The sequence below is a fragment of the Fragaria vesca genome, linkage group LG5, assembly GCF_000184155.1.
Source record: "Fragaria vesca subsp. vesca linkage group LG5, FraVesHawaii_1.0, whole genome shotgun sequence".
Lineage (NCBI taxonomy): Eukaryota > Viridiplantae > Streptophyta > Magnoliopsida > Rosales > Rosaceae > Fragaria > Fragaria vesca.
Window position 1 is genome coordinate 13,115,572 of NC_020495.1, and position 17,683 is coordinate 13,133,254.

Here is a 17,683-nt window from a genome sequence, read left to right on the forward strand (position 1 = left end):
GAGGTGTAAACTAGGGCTCGCTGCATTCTTATTTATATATATAAATTAAACCAACTATACCAGGAGGAGAAAATCATGGTATTGATTTGGGTCTTGCTAAGCACTGTATTTCATTTTGATTTGATGACTTAGATTATACAGTACACACTAGTTTTCGCCCAAAATTGAATGTTCTTATTTTTTCGACCAAACTTTTCTTGTCATCAAATCATGATTTTTAAATACTTCTCGAATTGATGTAATTCGGAAATCTCAATCGGATTCGTGTTTACGGAGCTCGCTTTATTTGGGTCACTCGCCCTTCTTATAGCACCCAAAATGTTCTTATTTGTCGACCAATTTTCAAGTCATTTAGATATGGAGTGAATCTTCGCCGAGAGGAATCACCAACATGGCAAACAACATCAACATTGAACCTATAAAAAGAGTCTAGTACTGGAAGATACATCTGTTTGACATTCATCAACTCACTAAATTACCCAGAGATTACAAAATATTCAAGTAGCATCTACATCACCGCATTTGATGGCTATTTGCGGCCTTTTTTCCCCTTAGGCTTCTTGGTGTTGCCCTTTTTCTTCCCGTGGGTTGCAGAAGCAGCATCAGGTTCTGGACACTTTGGCTTCGAGTCATTGGAAATGCAAATCTCCTCATCTTCACCCTCAGTGTCTCCATCATCGGACAGAAAAGTATAACGATTATTACCTTTCCCTTCAACAGGCCTCATTTGGCTTTTTGAAGCTGGAAGAACAGGGGATTTAGGGAACAATTTCCTGAAAATGTCCTCCTTGCACAGGTCTAATGACATGTCAACATAAATGGCATCTGCGCATAAGAACCTTGAACAATTGGACCCAAAACTAGCAATGACTAGAGGATTACCAATCCCCTTAAGGGCAGTAGCTATAGATAGCACACAGGCAGTAGGAGATTTGTCTTTCCTCCCCTTCTTAAGGACATCAACAAATTCCTTGGGCAGTACTGCAGTGACATAGTTCTTCCCCAGAACATCAAGGAGCATATCTAAAGACTTCCCAAAGTTCACAGTGAGCAAACATAGTAGAATGACCAGTCTCAACATCAGTAGCGAATAAGAACTCTTCCCATCTGCATCAGTTTTTTTAATCCAATCAGTAAGGTTTGCCCTCTTATAAACACAATCTCGAACCACATCAGTCACAAAATCAGAAACCCGTTCCAGAGATGGTGAACTTGTGGTGGTATCTCCATCCTTGTAGATCAGCCATTCTATAAAATTTGAACTGGTGCACATTACAAAACCATGAAAGCAAGATGCCAAAGTCAAAAGGCGCTCTACAAGATACAAGAAGCAACCAGGAGATATGTAATCATGAAGACCCCTCCAGTTTGCACTATAAGTTTTGACTAATGCTTCATAGAATCGCCACAAAACTGACACCTGTTTTGGTTCTCCACTACGACTCCAAGGTCCCATTTCCTCATACAAAGTCTCAATGAGTGACATCCATGGCGGGTTGTCGACCAGCTTTTTCATAAGCATGCTGTGAAGTTCACTACTTGGCTTACCAGACCCAAGAATGATCATGATGACCTTTCCAATTTGCCCATAAGACATCTTGTTCTTCCCGCTGATACATTTAACTATAGCTTGTTTCAGCACAGATTGGGAAGCATAAGTTCTTCTGAGAGAAATCATATTCTCTCTCGCTGAATTCCTCCAATCTAAAGGAAATATGCACGTAATATATTTTTCAGTCGAAAAGGTTACAAACCTCTGTAATGTCATGGTATCTTGATTCCTTTGTTTCAGACAGTTGGAATCCAAAAGATACATTCCAACATCATTGATTAGAGTAAGAACCCTGCTTTGAAAGAAAATTGAATCAGGACTGTTGATTGGGAACTTGAAAAGTGCTTCAAGCTTCTCCAATACCTTGATGCCAACAGTGACCAGTTCTGAACCCCAATAAGTTTGAGCAGCTCGAATGAGTTGGTGAACATCAATGGAGACTAACTTCCCATAATTTTGGAAATGTATTTTGTCCAGACCTCTAACCCAATCAGCATCAGAGATAAGTAAAACATAGACTGGACTCGTATTATGATTTAACCTCCATACTCCTAAAAAAGCAAAACCAAACTCTACATAACCCTTGTAGTCCTGTGTTTCCAAACAACCTACAGATTCAATTATTTGAAGGATCTTCTCCTTCCAAGAATTCCAGAAGTAGATGAGTGAGTCTATGGAAACTTGATTCTTAGATATTATCTCTTCTGAATGCTGTACAAGATCACCAATCAAGTCTTTTTCCCATACATACTTATCAGTTCTTCGAGAAAGATGGGCATCCAAAATTCTTCGAGCAGATAGCACTTCCCCTCTGATACTCATATGTCTCACAGAAGCTTCCAGTTGATTTCTCAAAACAGCCAAGCTATCCATCCCACTTAATAGGATATCAACCTCAGTGCAAACCACCTCATAAAAGATGTCTGTCTCATTCTTGGCAAGTGACTTGGCTTCTGCCAAAAGCACCTCCTGTTGTGGAAACGTCTTCGGAGGCCAGCCCTTGCTGCCAGATGACCAAAGAGACTCGGCAAGTACTAAGAACAGTATGTGCAATGAGGCCTCTTTGAACTTTCCTGCCTTTCCAAGGAAATCAGATTCAAGCAGAATATCACCTTTTAGCTGTGCAATGTTCGCAGCTTCCAGATAATTTCCAAATTCTTCCTCCAACAACAAAAGCTCATCAAGGCTATCCAACCTCTTCAAAAAGTTTCGCATCAAAATAATAGAATGGAAAGCTTTAACAAACTTCATCATGGATCGGTTATCATGCAAATTGTAATAGTGAACAGCACAGCTCTCTAAAAATTCATGCTCCATTCTATTTATTCCGTTTCCTCTTGTAATCATGGCAGTGACCTCTCCTGCATGCTGTTTCCAGTTATTGATGTATTGCAAGCCCATTTCAAATAGTTTTCCCTTTGCACAAACAGTGAGACACTCTGAGAAAAAGTTCCCCTTAGCATACACATCTGCAGCCTCCTCATAGCATCCTGCTAGAGAAAAACATTCTGCGGCCTTCTCCAGTTCAGACTCACCACATCTGTTCAAGTATATCCTAGCTGCACCAATTAGAAATAGAATTTGGGAAAATGAAAATGATATAAATATTAACTCAAAACAAAAAATCACTAGATTCAACATTAAGTGGGAGTACACAGGCAAGCAGGCATTGAATCAAGGATTTAAAAACTGAAATGAATATGAAAATTCAAGCCCAACAAAATATAAAACCAGCGGAATCACTAGAAACTATGAATGGAAAACACAAGGCAGACTAAGAAAAAGTGATGTTACATTAGAATACTGCGAATGGAAACCAGTCTTACCAGCTCTTTCAAACTCCCCCAAATCAGAAAAGCATCTCGCAGCAGAATCGGCCTTGCCTATAGCATCAAAGATTTCAGCAGCTTCCCTCAGTATACATCTAGCCTCTTCAGGATTTGATGTTCGCATATGGTCAGCAAGTGCTTTAAGGCCAGCAGCTTTAGACCTTCTTTCCCAGTAACTGTCACCAGCTCTTTCAAAGCACATTGTGGCCATTTCGTAGTTATGTTCATGATATAGCTGCAAGAAACAAAATATTAATTGAAATACTGGTGTTACAACAGAAATAACTACTACTGCAACTAAAGTTCTGTTCTAGTTAATCCCTCGGCTTCATGAATACTATTTTCACATTTATGAAGAGAGAGTTAACCAAACCTTCATGCCACGTGACTTCCACTCCTCTGGACTGCTTGCCACTTGCATTGCATGTGCAAGGGAATCATCCAGTTGCTTAACTTGCACAAGACATTTCTTCTTCCAGTAGTCAAACATTGGTTTGGAGAGCTCTTCAAAATTCTCACAAATCCACAATCTCTGTCTCGTGCGAGTAACAGCCACGTATAGTTGTTTCAGTTCAGAGCACAATATGTTGTGATTGGCCACATTAAAACTTGGAAACGCCCTAGGTAATGTGTGGTCAAGTAAATCTAGTTCCTTCATGTAATCATATATAACCCTCCACTGATTTCTCGAAGGTGATGAGCCGAAAAAGTTGTATAAGAGGACATCCTACAATGAGGACAGGCACATGTTAGGACGAGGTATTTCAACATCAAAAAAAATTGATTCCATCTTGGAATTCTTCTCCACTATTGTCAAGGTATTCAACAATTGTAAAGGATTGAGGCAGTTAATAATTTCATTCTGATTTCAAACCACTCTATATCAATAATTTCATTGGCAAATGCAGCCAAGATAAAGTCTTCAAGGAATAAAAAAAGGCAGAGGCATATCTAAGGATCACAGTAGATCACAAATAATCCACAATATATTATTTTTATATAGATCACTAAACTAACAATAGTAATAATCACTTGCAAAAAGAAAAGTGAACATGTACTGTAATCACCTGAAACTCAAGGCCCTTGCACTCGACAATTGTAAGCACAAGAGCATGCTTCCCTACAAGTTTTAAAATCTCATTTCGAGCACTATCATCTCGCACCAAAATTACCTGCTCTGCTCCAAATCCAACTATATTTCCAGTATTTCCAAAAATCTTCCCGATTGCATTTTCATTTTCTCCAGATTCAAGCAAAACTGGAGCTTCCCCATATATCAAACTGCTTTCAGGTTTTAAAACATCAATGGAAGAGGGGAAAAAATGATAAAGAAGTTCAACAATGCTTTGTGATAGCTTGAGGATTCCAGCATGGGTACGGAAGTTTTGAGTCAGGTGAAGAATCTCTGAGATTTGTCCTTTTTCCTTACTTTCATCGTGCTTATTGCTTCTTGACTCCAGCACAAACTTCTTATAGAATAGATGTCGTAATTCTTGAAACCTGAAATCAACACCCTTTGCAATTGTCTGTGCAGTATCACCTGAAAATACAAACCCCTCTTCAACATTGTGGCACATGTGTTTAAACAAGGCAATCTGACTCATGGTGAGATCCTGAACCTCATCAATATAAACAAAGTCCATGTGATCCCCCTCATACTTTTCATGCCTGAGTCGACGGTGAAGATCAGTTACAAAATCAGAAAGATCAAATTCACCATGTTCCATCTTCATTTTTTCATACATCTGAAAGATATCATATATAACTTCTCTCTCTTGGCTAGTTAGACTGGAAGCTCGGTTCTCTGACAGTTGAACATAATCCTCTCGACTGAGTTTACCATTACATGCTTCAATAGCTCCCAGGCCACCTTTTATATGAGAAATGATCTCCGTGAAGACTCTTGAAGCATGAAGCTTCTTTGTTAACTCGGTATCAAAATGTGGCCAGTATATTGAGCTAAACTTCTCATAACTGACTTCCTTTGTTCTTATAAATGTCTGCAAAGCAACTGATCTTGAACTTCGTACTTGACCATTAGTAACCTCAGTTGCATCAAGGAATCTTTCAAAGTACGAGTTTCTCAATGTTCCATCAAGCATAATTAAGAACTTCTGCAATGTGATGAAAAGAGGGTAAGAATGGGGAGGAACCTCATGAAATGAATCATGGAGATCGTTGAATTGAGCTGCATCCTCATCAAAATCACTCATATCAATCAAAGTGGTTTCAGTTGAATGACCTCCACCAGATGCAAATCTGCGTACATAACAGAAAATAGTAACTTGAAATTATGCTTCTCCTTCAAGTGGCTGGTGTGAGGTATATAATATTTAAAAATCTCATAAGAAAGAAACTCTTGCACAAGCAACAAAGGCATACTAAAGCAGAACATCCTAAACTAGAATTCTATAAATTCTCTGATGGTAAAAATAATAATATAGTGTACGTAAGCTAGAAAATGCAGAATGAACCAACATAAATGTACATTACATGAAAAATAGGTCCTAACGGGAACTGTATATTCTAACCTTAGTTGTCAACCCATCAAGACTGTAGATTTATTTGAGATAAAAAATTAAGCTTTCACTGACATATAAGGTATGAAACGTTAAATTTTCATAAGAAATAAGTTCTCTTATAATTCATGATATAGTAATTTTCAATCACCTTTCAAATAAATAAGAGATAGGGAATAGATGAAAAATCGGCCCACCTTTTCAAGTGTAAAACATGTTGCTTGATAGCATAACAGAGCTTTGGACTCACTGTCACGAAAAGCTGGTGAAGAACTTTCCCCTCAGTGTCTGCAGAAATCTGTTCAACCTTGCTGCTGTCACTAAGCTGGCATCCTTGCACAGCCAACTGGTGCCACTGTTCTTTCTGATATAATTTCATTGTTAAAACTGTTGTTTTCCCAGTTCCTGACCGTCCAACTATAAAGGAACTTCTTTGATAAAGGATAATCTCCATTTCTTGGTCTGTAACTTCAAAAGGAAGATCCAGTTCTATACCCTCATGATCAGACAGCAAGTGGTTTACAACGCCAGATGATAGCGAGTAAAATTTCATCAGTAACAAACTTTCGCTGACCCTTGAATTCTCCACATAACTTCGACCATCAGAAGTGTCACCAACTAAATCATTTTGGATGTCAGTGCAGCTAAGATCCTTAAACCGCAAAAACTCCAAAGAACTTGGCCAGCTCTTTGGAACTTCCAAATCACTGATCACAAAATGGAAAACAAAAGGAGATCGATAATTAGTTAAAAATTCAAAAAAGAAGAAAAATATGTATATTATATCACTGCTAAGAGTAGAGTCATTATAAAATCATGGACAAAAAGAAAACGCTGATTATCTGTATAATCATCTGGAATATATTCTGGAAGGTAAAATGACATACCCCTCGAGACATTTCTCCTTACACAGATTAATATACTCATCTGTATATTTGTTTAATATATTGTCCAGGCGATTTACCAACGCTGGGATATCCTCTATAGGCATTATGTCCCAAATCTTCAATACTTGAATGTATCTAAAATCCTTTGCTATGTCTGTTGTGCAAACAATGTATAGGTCATCAACCTTAAATTTCTTCAGGATCAGTGAAGAGTTACCACAAAGTATATCTGAACTATGCATCTTCGGTCTCCAGCCACTGGCAAGCTTTAGTAGAACATTTAGCACTGACCTCTTCAAACTGACTGATTTCAGTTTCTTGAATGACTTCAAAAAGTTATCACTAAAAAGTACCTGAAGATAAATTATAGAGCAGAACATCCAATTTCAGAAACTTTTGATAAGTTCACATCAGGTTCTTAGAAAATTAGGGGCGATCAAGAAGTAATAACAAAAATCAATATCTTCAATTACCTTCCATCTAGCTCTTCTGAAAAGTACACTGTCAGAATTAAGCAAATCATCTAGTTGGTCGAACTGTTTCTTCACTTGTAGTATGGCCTTGGCTAAATCCTCGTCTTCATCAGCATTAAAAAAGCATTGGCGATTTTTGGCATCAAGGACCAAGGCCTCCCAAACAGACTCACTTTCACATAGAGTTCTTTCATTCCCCAAAATCCACAGGCAGTGCCTGAAAACATCAGAGAACCAGAAGTTATTTCCATCAAGCTAATTAAAAAAGATGCAAAAGCATACAGGTTTATGTAGGACATACCTTGCCCTTGTAAGAGCAACATTAATTCTCTGCGGTTTTGAAATAAACTCAAGTGACTGTTGACAATTGGATCGTACAGTGGAAAATATAATGATGTCCTCTTCCCCACCCTGGAACCCGTCAACTGTCTTCACTTTCACTATAAATCCATCAAGATTATTATATTTCTGTCCAAGTTTGTCCTCTATTGCGACTACTTGAGCAGCATATGGAGAAACTACACCAATACTGAGATTCTGTTTTGAATCAATCCATTCTGTTACAAAAAAGAAAACCGATTGCGACAATTGTCATTATGAGAAGATAAAGATGATAGAATTTCTACAGCTATGTGCTTGTTTGAGAAAATGATTTAAGGAATTATACTACCAATGCTTAAAACCCGCATTTCTACTACAGGATTTATAATAGAAAAATAAATAAACCATATACAATGATCATGCATCAGAAGAAGAAAAGAAAAAAAAATAACTATCCAGTCTTGTAAACTATATATATTCACCACCTAAATGAAACCAGTCCCACCAGAAGCTATGAAGCACAGAGCAGATATAAGAAGTCTTGCATGCAGTACAATAACTCTTAGATGAGCTTTAACTTTTCTAAACAGAATAAATATTTATCCTTACTAACAAAATATTAAACTTTCAAGTCAATGCTATGCATACACCAAAGACAATTTGAAATTTATTAACAAGTATGACCAGATCAGAAGCTAAAGTGCACCATCACATAAATAAAATGAAGCAAGTAAAAAATTGAAAAAAGAAAATGAGATGAGAACACAAGGAAGAATGCAACGATATACCTTTGTACAAATTCCGCAGTATTTGTGAAACAACAGCAACCTCAACCATATTCTTCCGACTGCGTCCATCCTCGTCTTTCTCTTCTCGTCCACCAATTACATTGATAAAAGAGTAAGGACCAAACATTGACCCTTTAAGATAATTTTTCTCCTGGCCTCTCCTTTTAATATATGGAGCATCCAGGATCATGTTATTGTAGAAACTAGAATTTGGGAAGGAACTGATTGATGGATGCATCCTGTACTGCACATTCAGGAGGTGTTTTGAGTGACCAACTACGCTTAACCTCTCAAACAAGCTTCTTGCAAAACCAGCTTCATCAGAAACCTACAGAAGTAAGAATTTTAGCATAAAGTAAACATAAATAAGAAGTGGAATAAAAACTGATAGGACGAGTAAAGACATGACATCTACTTACAATGCTCTTCACTATAGCAGGTAACTGACATTCGTCACCAACAAGAACAGCATGCCTCACACCTGGTAGTTGAAGGGGGATTGTTGATTCACACTCTTTCAATTGAGCAGCTTCATCAATTACCACAATGCTTAGTGGCTGCATTGCCAGTTTGTGCAACTTATATGAGCTGGATGCAGTGCAAAATATCAAGGAAGAACTTTGAAAACAAAATGCCATTAGAGACTCTTGCTTCATAAAGTCCGGAAGATCAAGTTTTCTAAGAGAGTCAAATAGTTTATGCAAGGCTTGAAGGCATTCTCTTCTATTTGAGAATAGAAGAAACGAGTTATCAACACATGTCTCTGATATGTCTTCTACATCAGAACGAGAGAAAATGTCTTCAAGTGCTTCAGAAGCAACATTACCTTGAAACAACAATGATTCAAAGGAATCTACCAAGTTGACAAGCAAAACCATGTTTTGGAAAATATCTACGGAAATGTGATTGTTCGCCATGTGGGTACAGAAGATAGAAATGCAATATCTTAGAGGTGATGCAGTAGAAACAAATCTATCTCTAATAAACTCCAGAAATGTTTTGCACTTGTCCTTGCCCACTTTAGTGACAATTCTGCTTTCTTTCTCTTTCATTTGACCTGTAGTCTTCGGTTCCTTCTCAATAGTTAATCCGTTTTCCAAGAAAGTATGGTAGTGAGAAACACCATCTTCAAGACATTCTATCATGGAAGTAAAGCAATGCCTCCAACCAGTCTGTGGCCCTAAGCACTCAGCAAGCCTTTTGAGACGGTAATCTAAATATATCTCTTCAACGTCTGAACCAACTTTGAGTCGCTCCTTATTCCCAAATAGAAGAACTTTTGCCAAAGAACAATACAGAGCATTGGACTCTACTTCAGTCACCATCTTTACAAGGCGAGAAGCAATTTCAGTTATTGCAACATTTGTTGGGGCACAGACAAGAGTCCTACAATTCATCTGTAGCAGGGTTAAAAGTAGGGTGACAATAGTTTTAGTCTTTCCAGTACCAGGAGGACCCCAAATCAGTTCCACAGCAGACTTCTCATGAGAATGCAGCATTTCAAGACAGGCCAAAACGGTCCCAGTTTGGGATTCATTCAAACCAGATGATAAACTCTGAACTAATCCCATATTCACCATGTCATTGTTCTTTTCAGAGAAGAGACTTTTCTGAGCCTGTAATCATGCATAATGTCTTCAGTCAGTTCCAGCAATATATGTCAGTTTAAAGAAAGAAAGAGTTACAGATACAAATATGTGATTACATTAAAAGAACCATTGTACATAATTTCAGTGGTACACAAATATTAGACTTAAAGCAGGGAGGAAACATTTTTCATATTTCTTCATGAACTTTAAACCGGAAGATATTGTCTCAATATTATGACTGATATCGTAAAGGTTATTTAGCTGTGAAAAAGCTGATTACACCGAGTAGGTGAGTAGTATGGTGGGAGCAGTATTACATTACATCTTACATCATCTATGGTTTATGTAACACAAATAGTTCCCATGTTAGTGAATGTACTAACTCAACTAATCAAAAATCTACAGAACATATCACAATTCACAACGCTCTTACCTCAGAATCAGGGCACAGAACCTCCTTGATAATCTTCAGGTTTTTGGACATGTGCAAAGCTTTCCATATTCTTCCATTTGGTATTAAGTTCACTAGGAAAACCATAAACAATGGTGTTGTGCTCTTTAAGACTTCAAGTTCTTTGGAAGCCTTGACTTTAAAATAAAGAGAAGTAGTGTCATCATTTTCTGACACTTTAGTGACTGATCCAAAAGCCCACGACCTCCCAACCCTTTGTAAATCTGAAACAGTTTCAGGTTTAGCATTTGCTAAAACAAAAAGATCACCAGGCAAAGTTTTATACTGCTCCTTGCCATGGTCATTGAACCTGTTTCGCCAGTAATCAACCTTGATATTATAGAGCTTTCTTCCATATGGCTTGGCATTTTCAAAAGAAACTACTTTAGCATATGGTGCTCTGTGAATAGTCTCCATACTCAAATGGACTTGTGCACGTGTTTCTTCCAATAAAGGATACAGATAACACCCAAAGTAATGCCCAACAGAGTTAAATGACTCAGGAATCTTTTCCACCTAGAATAACAAACACTCACAGTAAGTACTTAAAACAAAGAAATAGACAAATAATCAGTACTTACTCCTTGTTTCATTGAAAAAACTTTTATTCAACTATTCACAGTAACAGCCGCCTTAGGAATTCTCTAAAGCCGTTTTTCGCAAATGTATGAATTCTTTACATGAACCTTAAACATTTAAGTAAATCCAAAAGGCTTTGGTACTCATAGTTTCAGAATTCAATCACAGCACACAATCAAAACAGAGCCTTTTTCTTTTGCACATCTCTGTTCATCATTACCGAATAAACAACAAAACCCACAAAATCAATTACATTTTTACATTGCCGTAAAATCAAAGCATCAGCAAAAATTAAAAAACTGAAATAGTTGGGGGTTAAAGATTAGGTCTTTCTGAGTCATCAAGATTTGGTGGGCTTTGAGCTACTAAAAAGGAAGCTCCTTTCACAACCGTCATCAAGATTCAAGCCATAAAACCTTTCCCATTTCACTCATCTATGCTAAGTAAACATAAAGACGCAACCTTTCCTCAGTAAAAACACGAAAGATGTGATTTTTATATAGCAAAAGTGAAAACCAATTACCTTGTTCTTGAAGAGACGTTCGTTGAGAACGTCATCAAGGGACCAAGAGAAGACTGTATCGGCCAAAAGGTTGGGTCTTTTACCCTTCTTCTTGTGTGAAGCTTCCATCTTCACCTTTTCCAACTCAAAGGCGCTTGCTTTCCTTGTCTGCATTCAAAACAAAGCATGTGATTTTGATTTTGGAACCCACAAAATTGTGTAGAGAAAGAAAAAGAACTGATTTTGAAGAACAGAAATGAAAGAAGTACATTACGTTGTCAACTCTCTGGGATTGAAGCTATCATGGAGTGTGAAAAGAGAGGTGAAGCTTCTATGTGGAGTAATCCAAAGGGTTTTAGAAAGCGAGAGCAAATAGTAAAGGCTTGGAGGAGAAGTAGTTCATCTCTTGACCATTTGACCCTTGTCTCTTTTTTATGATTTATTTGGCATTGGTTATGTGAAGAGGGTCATTGGGAGTCGGGACAAGTTTTACCGGAAAAGTCCTAAGCTGGTCGTATTAGGTAAAAGCGACTTTGGTCTTTATATGAGTACCAAGTTCATATTTTGTGTCAAAGTTAGATTATCAATTTGGAGATTTTGGTAGGCAAATTCGAAGCAACTGTGTTACATACTCTAAAATTTTCATAGAACACAGAAATTATAAAGATCAAATTCGAAACAACTTTGTGTTACACACACTACAATTTCTCATAACACATTTTTGTATAAGAGCATAGTTCATGGGTCAATAAAAAACTCATACCAGGAGAAGATGCGCATGGAGTCTCAAAGGAGAGGGCAAGGTTTCTTACATCTCCATGGCAACTTGAGTCGGGTGCAGCCATACTTTCTAGGGTTCGATTCAATGATAGGGTACGAGTTTTTATTTCGAAGAACAATGATAGAGTTTCTCTTGCACTCCTTTTATTTCCAAGATCGCAGATGGCCAGGTCAAGTCTCTCGGTTTGAGCCGTGGATCCATATGGTGTTATAACTAAGCTTGATGTTTTTCCAGAATTTACTCCTAAATTTGCAAATTTCAGATCTTTGTCAAGGTTAGATTATCAATTTGGACCTTTGGGTAGGCACGTTTGCAGCAACTTGAGTTGAACACTACACAGTTTCCATAGAGCTCAAAACATTACTGGTACTGCAGATACAGAACAATGCAAGTCGACCACTACTTGTTTATGCAGTAAATTCTCACAACACATTTTATATAATACTATGATTCATGGCTCAATATCATATGGAAAGAACAGAACAAGGGAGCTGAAACAAAAGACGAAAGAGAAGGCACCCTACTTAAGTAATCAAAATCTAAGGTGCCACCTTTTTATCTAGAAGATTTAGCTCCAAGCAAGTTCGTATGATGGAAATACAAAACTTTTGGCACGCTCAGACGCAAGTGATCGTTTCATACAACTAGTTGTGCATTGAATCTAACAGTTTGAGAGCCAAAGCTTGCTGATGCTCTATATAACTTGAGTCCGCAACGAACCCAGCTTTATCCTTCTTCTCTTCTCTCTCACCATCATCATCACTATCAAAGTATATCTTTGACCTTTTGTGCGATCGATTATCAGATGGCCCTTCTTCTGACTCAGATACGTCATCATCCTCTTCTTCTGCATTTGCTCTCTTCAACTTCATCTTCTCCTTCATTCTTTTTTCACAACGACGCTGGCGGTCTTTTTCCTTGTCTTGCTTGTCTGTCTTCTTCACCTCTTCCTTAAGCCTCTTATGAAATTGTTCTTTCTTGTCTGCAGAAAATATAATGTATATATATCAGGACACTAAACCAAGTAGCTGCAAACACGTTCCAGTTCATGCACAATATGTGGGATAAAGTCATGATATTCAGGCGATTAAAACTTGTTATATATTTATTCTGCCTGAGCCAATGATAGAGGGAAGAACACACTTTCCTAAATCCCAACCTCAGACACTCAATTGTAGTGGAATCAACCTATTATTTCAGCGCACATTCGGGCTTCATTATTTCAAAATTCAGGAATCAATACATACCTTGAAGTCCATCAAGAATGCTGGGATCACTGGGAGCAGCCAACCTTCCAAGTGGGTCCACCAAATTTCCGTTCTCATCAAAGACCCCCCGAGTTCCCGTAGGTTTATCCAAGTTGATCTTCAACTTCTTTTTCTTTGAAACCCGAGTTGCCAATGAGTGCAGAATAAAAGAGTGAATTAAATGAGTGATCGAATCATTCATTGATAATGCATCCATAACTACAACTTCTGGATATGTATTCTGGATGAAACTATTTGCGTGGGTAATATTTGCGTCTATTACTAAACTTGTCCCAACTACATCTGGATGAAACTATTTCGCTGGTAAGAATCAGTAATTGCATCTATTACTAAACTTGTCCAACCTATATGTGAATACGTGTGTTCTTGATGACTAGAATAATAAATAAATAAGATAAGCACATTTTACAAGCAACTTACATAATATCTGCAATCTGTCTTCTTTCCTCCTCTCTCTCAGTTGGTATATCATTTATTCAAAAAAGACCTTCCTCCACTTCCTCTTCCTCCCCATCACCAATATCAAGCTCCTCTTTATGAGTCTCTAATGCATCCTCCATCTCAGAACTTTCCGGTTCAACAATGGGAGACAGTTCCAAAGGTTTCTTGGCTTTCATTTTATGGTTTGAAAAATGGATCTTGGGGGTCATTGGTAAACCCATTGATGCGGAAAACTCATCAACTGGCAGTTGCATCACGTCAAAAACTTCTTTGTCCTTGTGATTTTGAATAGACTTTAAATACGTGATAAATGCCTTTTTGGCCAGACCTGGAAGTGTGTCAGGGTACTTGACTAGCAAAGCTGACAGCAACCCACTGACAGGTTGCAATCTCTTGTTGTTAGCCTGGGGAAGCAGCATAACAGCAATTTTAGCATGGTGAAATGAACAATAAACAAAGTTCTTGCAACCACATATATCCACTTCCTCTTCCAGAACAAGAAGAAAAAGAAAGTCTACCTTGATGCAATCTATGGGTATTTTTGCGGCATCTAGTTTCTCAAGCATTTTTGTTTCTGAGGGCATCACAAATAAAAGTGATCGCCCTTCGGATTGATAGCGCGCAGTTCGGCCAACTCTGTGTATATAGGATGCAACATCTTCTGGACAATCCACCTGCAAATTGGGAGATGAAAATATAAACAACTGATAACGAAACAAAAACAAAAAATCAAAAAAAAGGAACCAAAAAAAAAAAAAGGAAACCAAGTTTTTTTCATCATATACTACACCATAATAACAAAATTCTTGGAGCAAACAACTCGCCTGAACAACCCAATCGACTGCCTGGTTGAAATCAAGGCCTCTCGAAGCAACATCAGTCTGAGAATAGAACTGTAGCTTTTTCATGAAACTGCGAGTGTGTTCCCATTCTTCCCTCTTGCTTCATTTTACCATGAAGACACTTCAGGGGTATTCCAGGACGGAGCTTCATAAATGCTTCATAGACAAACTTTACCTATTAAGTAGCAATTTAACCTAATCAGTAATGATATACTTCATATCATATAAAAAGAAAACTTATTTATATCAACAACCAGAGGAACGATAAATGATATAAATGAAGGTGAAATCTACAGTCCACTGGAACAAGACTGATCTTCAGCATAAAGGAAAAGGGTAAGCTAGCCTCTAAACCAACTCTTGCATATACTATGATGACATTTTCTGGCATGAAATTATTGTGCGTCAGTGGAATTAGAAACAAAATGGCACTTGTTTACGTGTCGATAAGAACACCAGAATCCTAGAATTCAGATGTGCCTTTATGAAGCTCCACAGCATATCTAATTTTTTATCGAGAGGAACAATCATTGCAGTTTGCTTCTAACGATTTGGGGTGGCTCTTGTAGCTTTCTCATGCACACTAAGGTATTCTGGGTCCTTCAAACTAAGTCTTGCAAGATCTTGAACCGACTTTGTTTGAGTTGCAGAGAAGAGGTTTGTCTTTTCTTAGGTAGCTGTGAAATGATGGCGTTCAATGCCTTCTTAAATCCCACGTCAAGAATACGATCTGCCTCATCAAGAACCAAAACCTGTTCCCTGGCCAGGAAAGTCCACCCAAGTCAGCAGATGATATATATGTATACAGGACTGACTATGGAAATATAAGTATGATGAACTATGGACCACAAAGAGTAATAGAATAGGATGTCATCAGAAGACTAATAGAATCAGAACTACATCTGATAACTGATGCAGAAGTAGAAACAAACCCCCCCTCCCCACCCTCTCAAAATCAAACAAGTAATAAAATGTAGACTTGAAGCTGAGAACATTCAAAATTCAGTGTCTCATCCATGTGCTGTAGAAGTCGTCCAGGAGTGCAAACCAGTATGTTCAATTCATTTACACGCTCCTTCTCGACCACCAATTAGGAGGCCAGCACTTCAACATCTTTTCGACCACCAATAAGGAGGCCAGCACTAAAATTATGGTGCTTTCCAACTGCTCTTAACACATCAAACGTTTGACTAGCTAGTTCCCTTGTCGGAGATATAATAATGCTGCCTACCCCATCCTCAGGATTCCATCTCTCCTTGTACAATTTTTCCAAGAGCTGAAATCAACAATGTACAAAAGGTTAATAAAAAGGTTATTCGATACAAAATGAAAGCAGAGTTGCTTGGTGATTATAGGAACCATAAAGCATATAGTTCAAAGAAAACCCAAAGACAGAGATGCAATAAATCAAAGATCAATACTTTTGAAATTTTTCACCAATAACTTGGCACAAATAAAATGTTCCAAAACTCAATTAACTGAACCAAACACTAGCCATATCAAAACCTATAAACTTAATAGTTGTCTATCCGCCTTCTCAGATTTCTCAGCAACCAATGACACTATTGTTCATCTCTCACAAAACGAAGCATCACACAACTCAAAGCAACTATCATAAAACTAAGCCAATAATCTAGCTCTAACCACAATCACACAACTCAATCAACCAAGCCAAACGCCATGACTAACTAAAACCCACCAAACTTAACAGTAACTCATCCACATCCTCACATTTCTCATCAACCAATGCCACCGATCCCTCAATTCTCACCTCTCTCACAACACCACCTGGGCAGGTGCTTTGTGTATGTGAGATGACCTTCTTTGAGTTGATAAGCCTTGGAGCCAGGGCTTAACCACCCCTAGCTTCTATCTACTCAAGGAACTCCTTGGCCTTCTCCGCTGGCTCTCGGTAGGCAACGAGGTCCAACACAACCATGTAGGTCTCCGAAAGGGGTTTCATCCCTCTATCCAGCATTTCCAAAAAGAACTTATTAGCATACCCAACGAAATCAGCACCCGAAGAGTCTCTTCCAATTACGATCATGAGCACAGTGTAAGTGTAAGCCGTGGGGGTGATGGCAGTGGATAACATGTGGTGGTAGACCTTGAGAGCATCCCTGATCTTGCCGGCATGGGCGTAGACCAAAATAACAATTGTGTACACAGCTACATCCAGCAGCGTCCCCAGCATAGTGACAGGCCTAAACAGCTCTCTGCCTTGGTCAACCATGTCGTTTCTCACCATCGAATCAAACATGCCAAGTGCATATTGATTGAGAGAACCATAGTCCCCAATCATAATGTCGAATTGTTCTTTCAATTCCATATCCACACAGTCCTTGGTCGCGTCCTCGAAAACCCTCATTACATGTTTCTCGAGATCATTAAGCCCATCGGCCATTGATTTGAGCAGATTGGCACCACAAGCAACACAAATTGAGTACTCAAACAGAGATATAGATCCTAATAAGTGAAGTGAAGTTAGGGTTTCTACTCAAAACAAACAGTATAGCAGCATAGGAGTCTGAAAATTCGAAATTTGATTGAGATCAGTGAAATGGAGCTAGGTTTTAATTTCGAAACGAATTTAGATTAACCAGTTAGCTCGCTACAGTGTGAGAGATACTAGGTTTTCCGAAAACGAAAGAAGCTGACTCACCTTTTTTTCAGTGATGATTTCCCGACAATTGGTCCGCCGGAGAGTTTTGCGACGATTGAGGAGAGAGGAGAGTGAGGGAAGAGAAACGGGGGTTTCAAATTTTACAAACTAGAAGACTCGCGCCGTATTGTATACCCTCTCACACTAGATCTGAATACGGATACGCTCCTGATACACCGGGGAATTATCCCCTGATACA

General features: G+C 38.3%; 2 protein-coding genes and 1 pseudogene across 3 annotated transcripts; all 3 read right to left on the reverse strand.

Annotated features, from left to right (window-relative positions):
* Positions 1-529: 529 nt before the first annotated feature.
* Positions 530-11,619, reverse strand: LOC101314669. Its single transcript, XM_004301332.1, has 11 exons — positions 11,512-11,619; positions 10,392-10,925; positions 8,789-9,985; positions 8,370-8,697; positions 7,562-7,817; positions 7,261-7,477; positions 6,788-7,140; positions 6,098-6,607; positions 4,845-5,640; positions 4,636-4,784; positions 530-3,092 (listed from the first exon to the last, which is right to left on the reverse strand). Exons 1-11 carry the CDS (start codon positions 11,617-11,619, stop codon positions 530-532), a joined length of 7,011 nt encoding a protein of 2,336 aa, XP_004301380.1.
* A 1,296-nt stretch (positions 11,620-12,915) lies between these two features.
* Positions 12,916-16,504, reverse strand: LOC101314959 (annotated as a pseudogene). Its single transcript, XR_184806.1, has 8 exons — positions 16,490-16,504; positions 15,802-16,098; positions 15,255-15,574; positions 14,805-14,997; positions 14,499-14,654; positions 13,962-14,384; positions 13,519-13,675; positions 12,916-13,253 (listed from the first exon to the last, which is right to left on the reverse strand). The product of XR_184806.1 is annotated as a DEAD-box ATP-dependent RNA helicase 32-like (transcript).
* Positions 16,505-16,695: 191 nt separating this feature from the next.
* On the reverse strand, positions 16,696-17,226 carry LOC101315247 (putative pentatricopeptide repeat-containing protein At1g31840-like). The gene has a single exon (XM_004301333.1). The coding sequence runs from the start codon at positions 17,224-17,226 to the stop codon at positions 16,696-16,698; it is 531 nt and encodes a 176-aa protein (XP_004301381.1).
* Between the last annotated feature and the right edge of the window lie 457 nt (positions 17,227-17,683).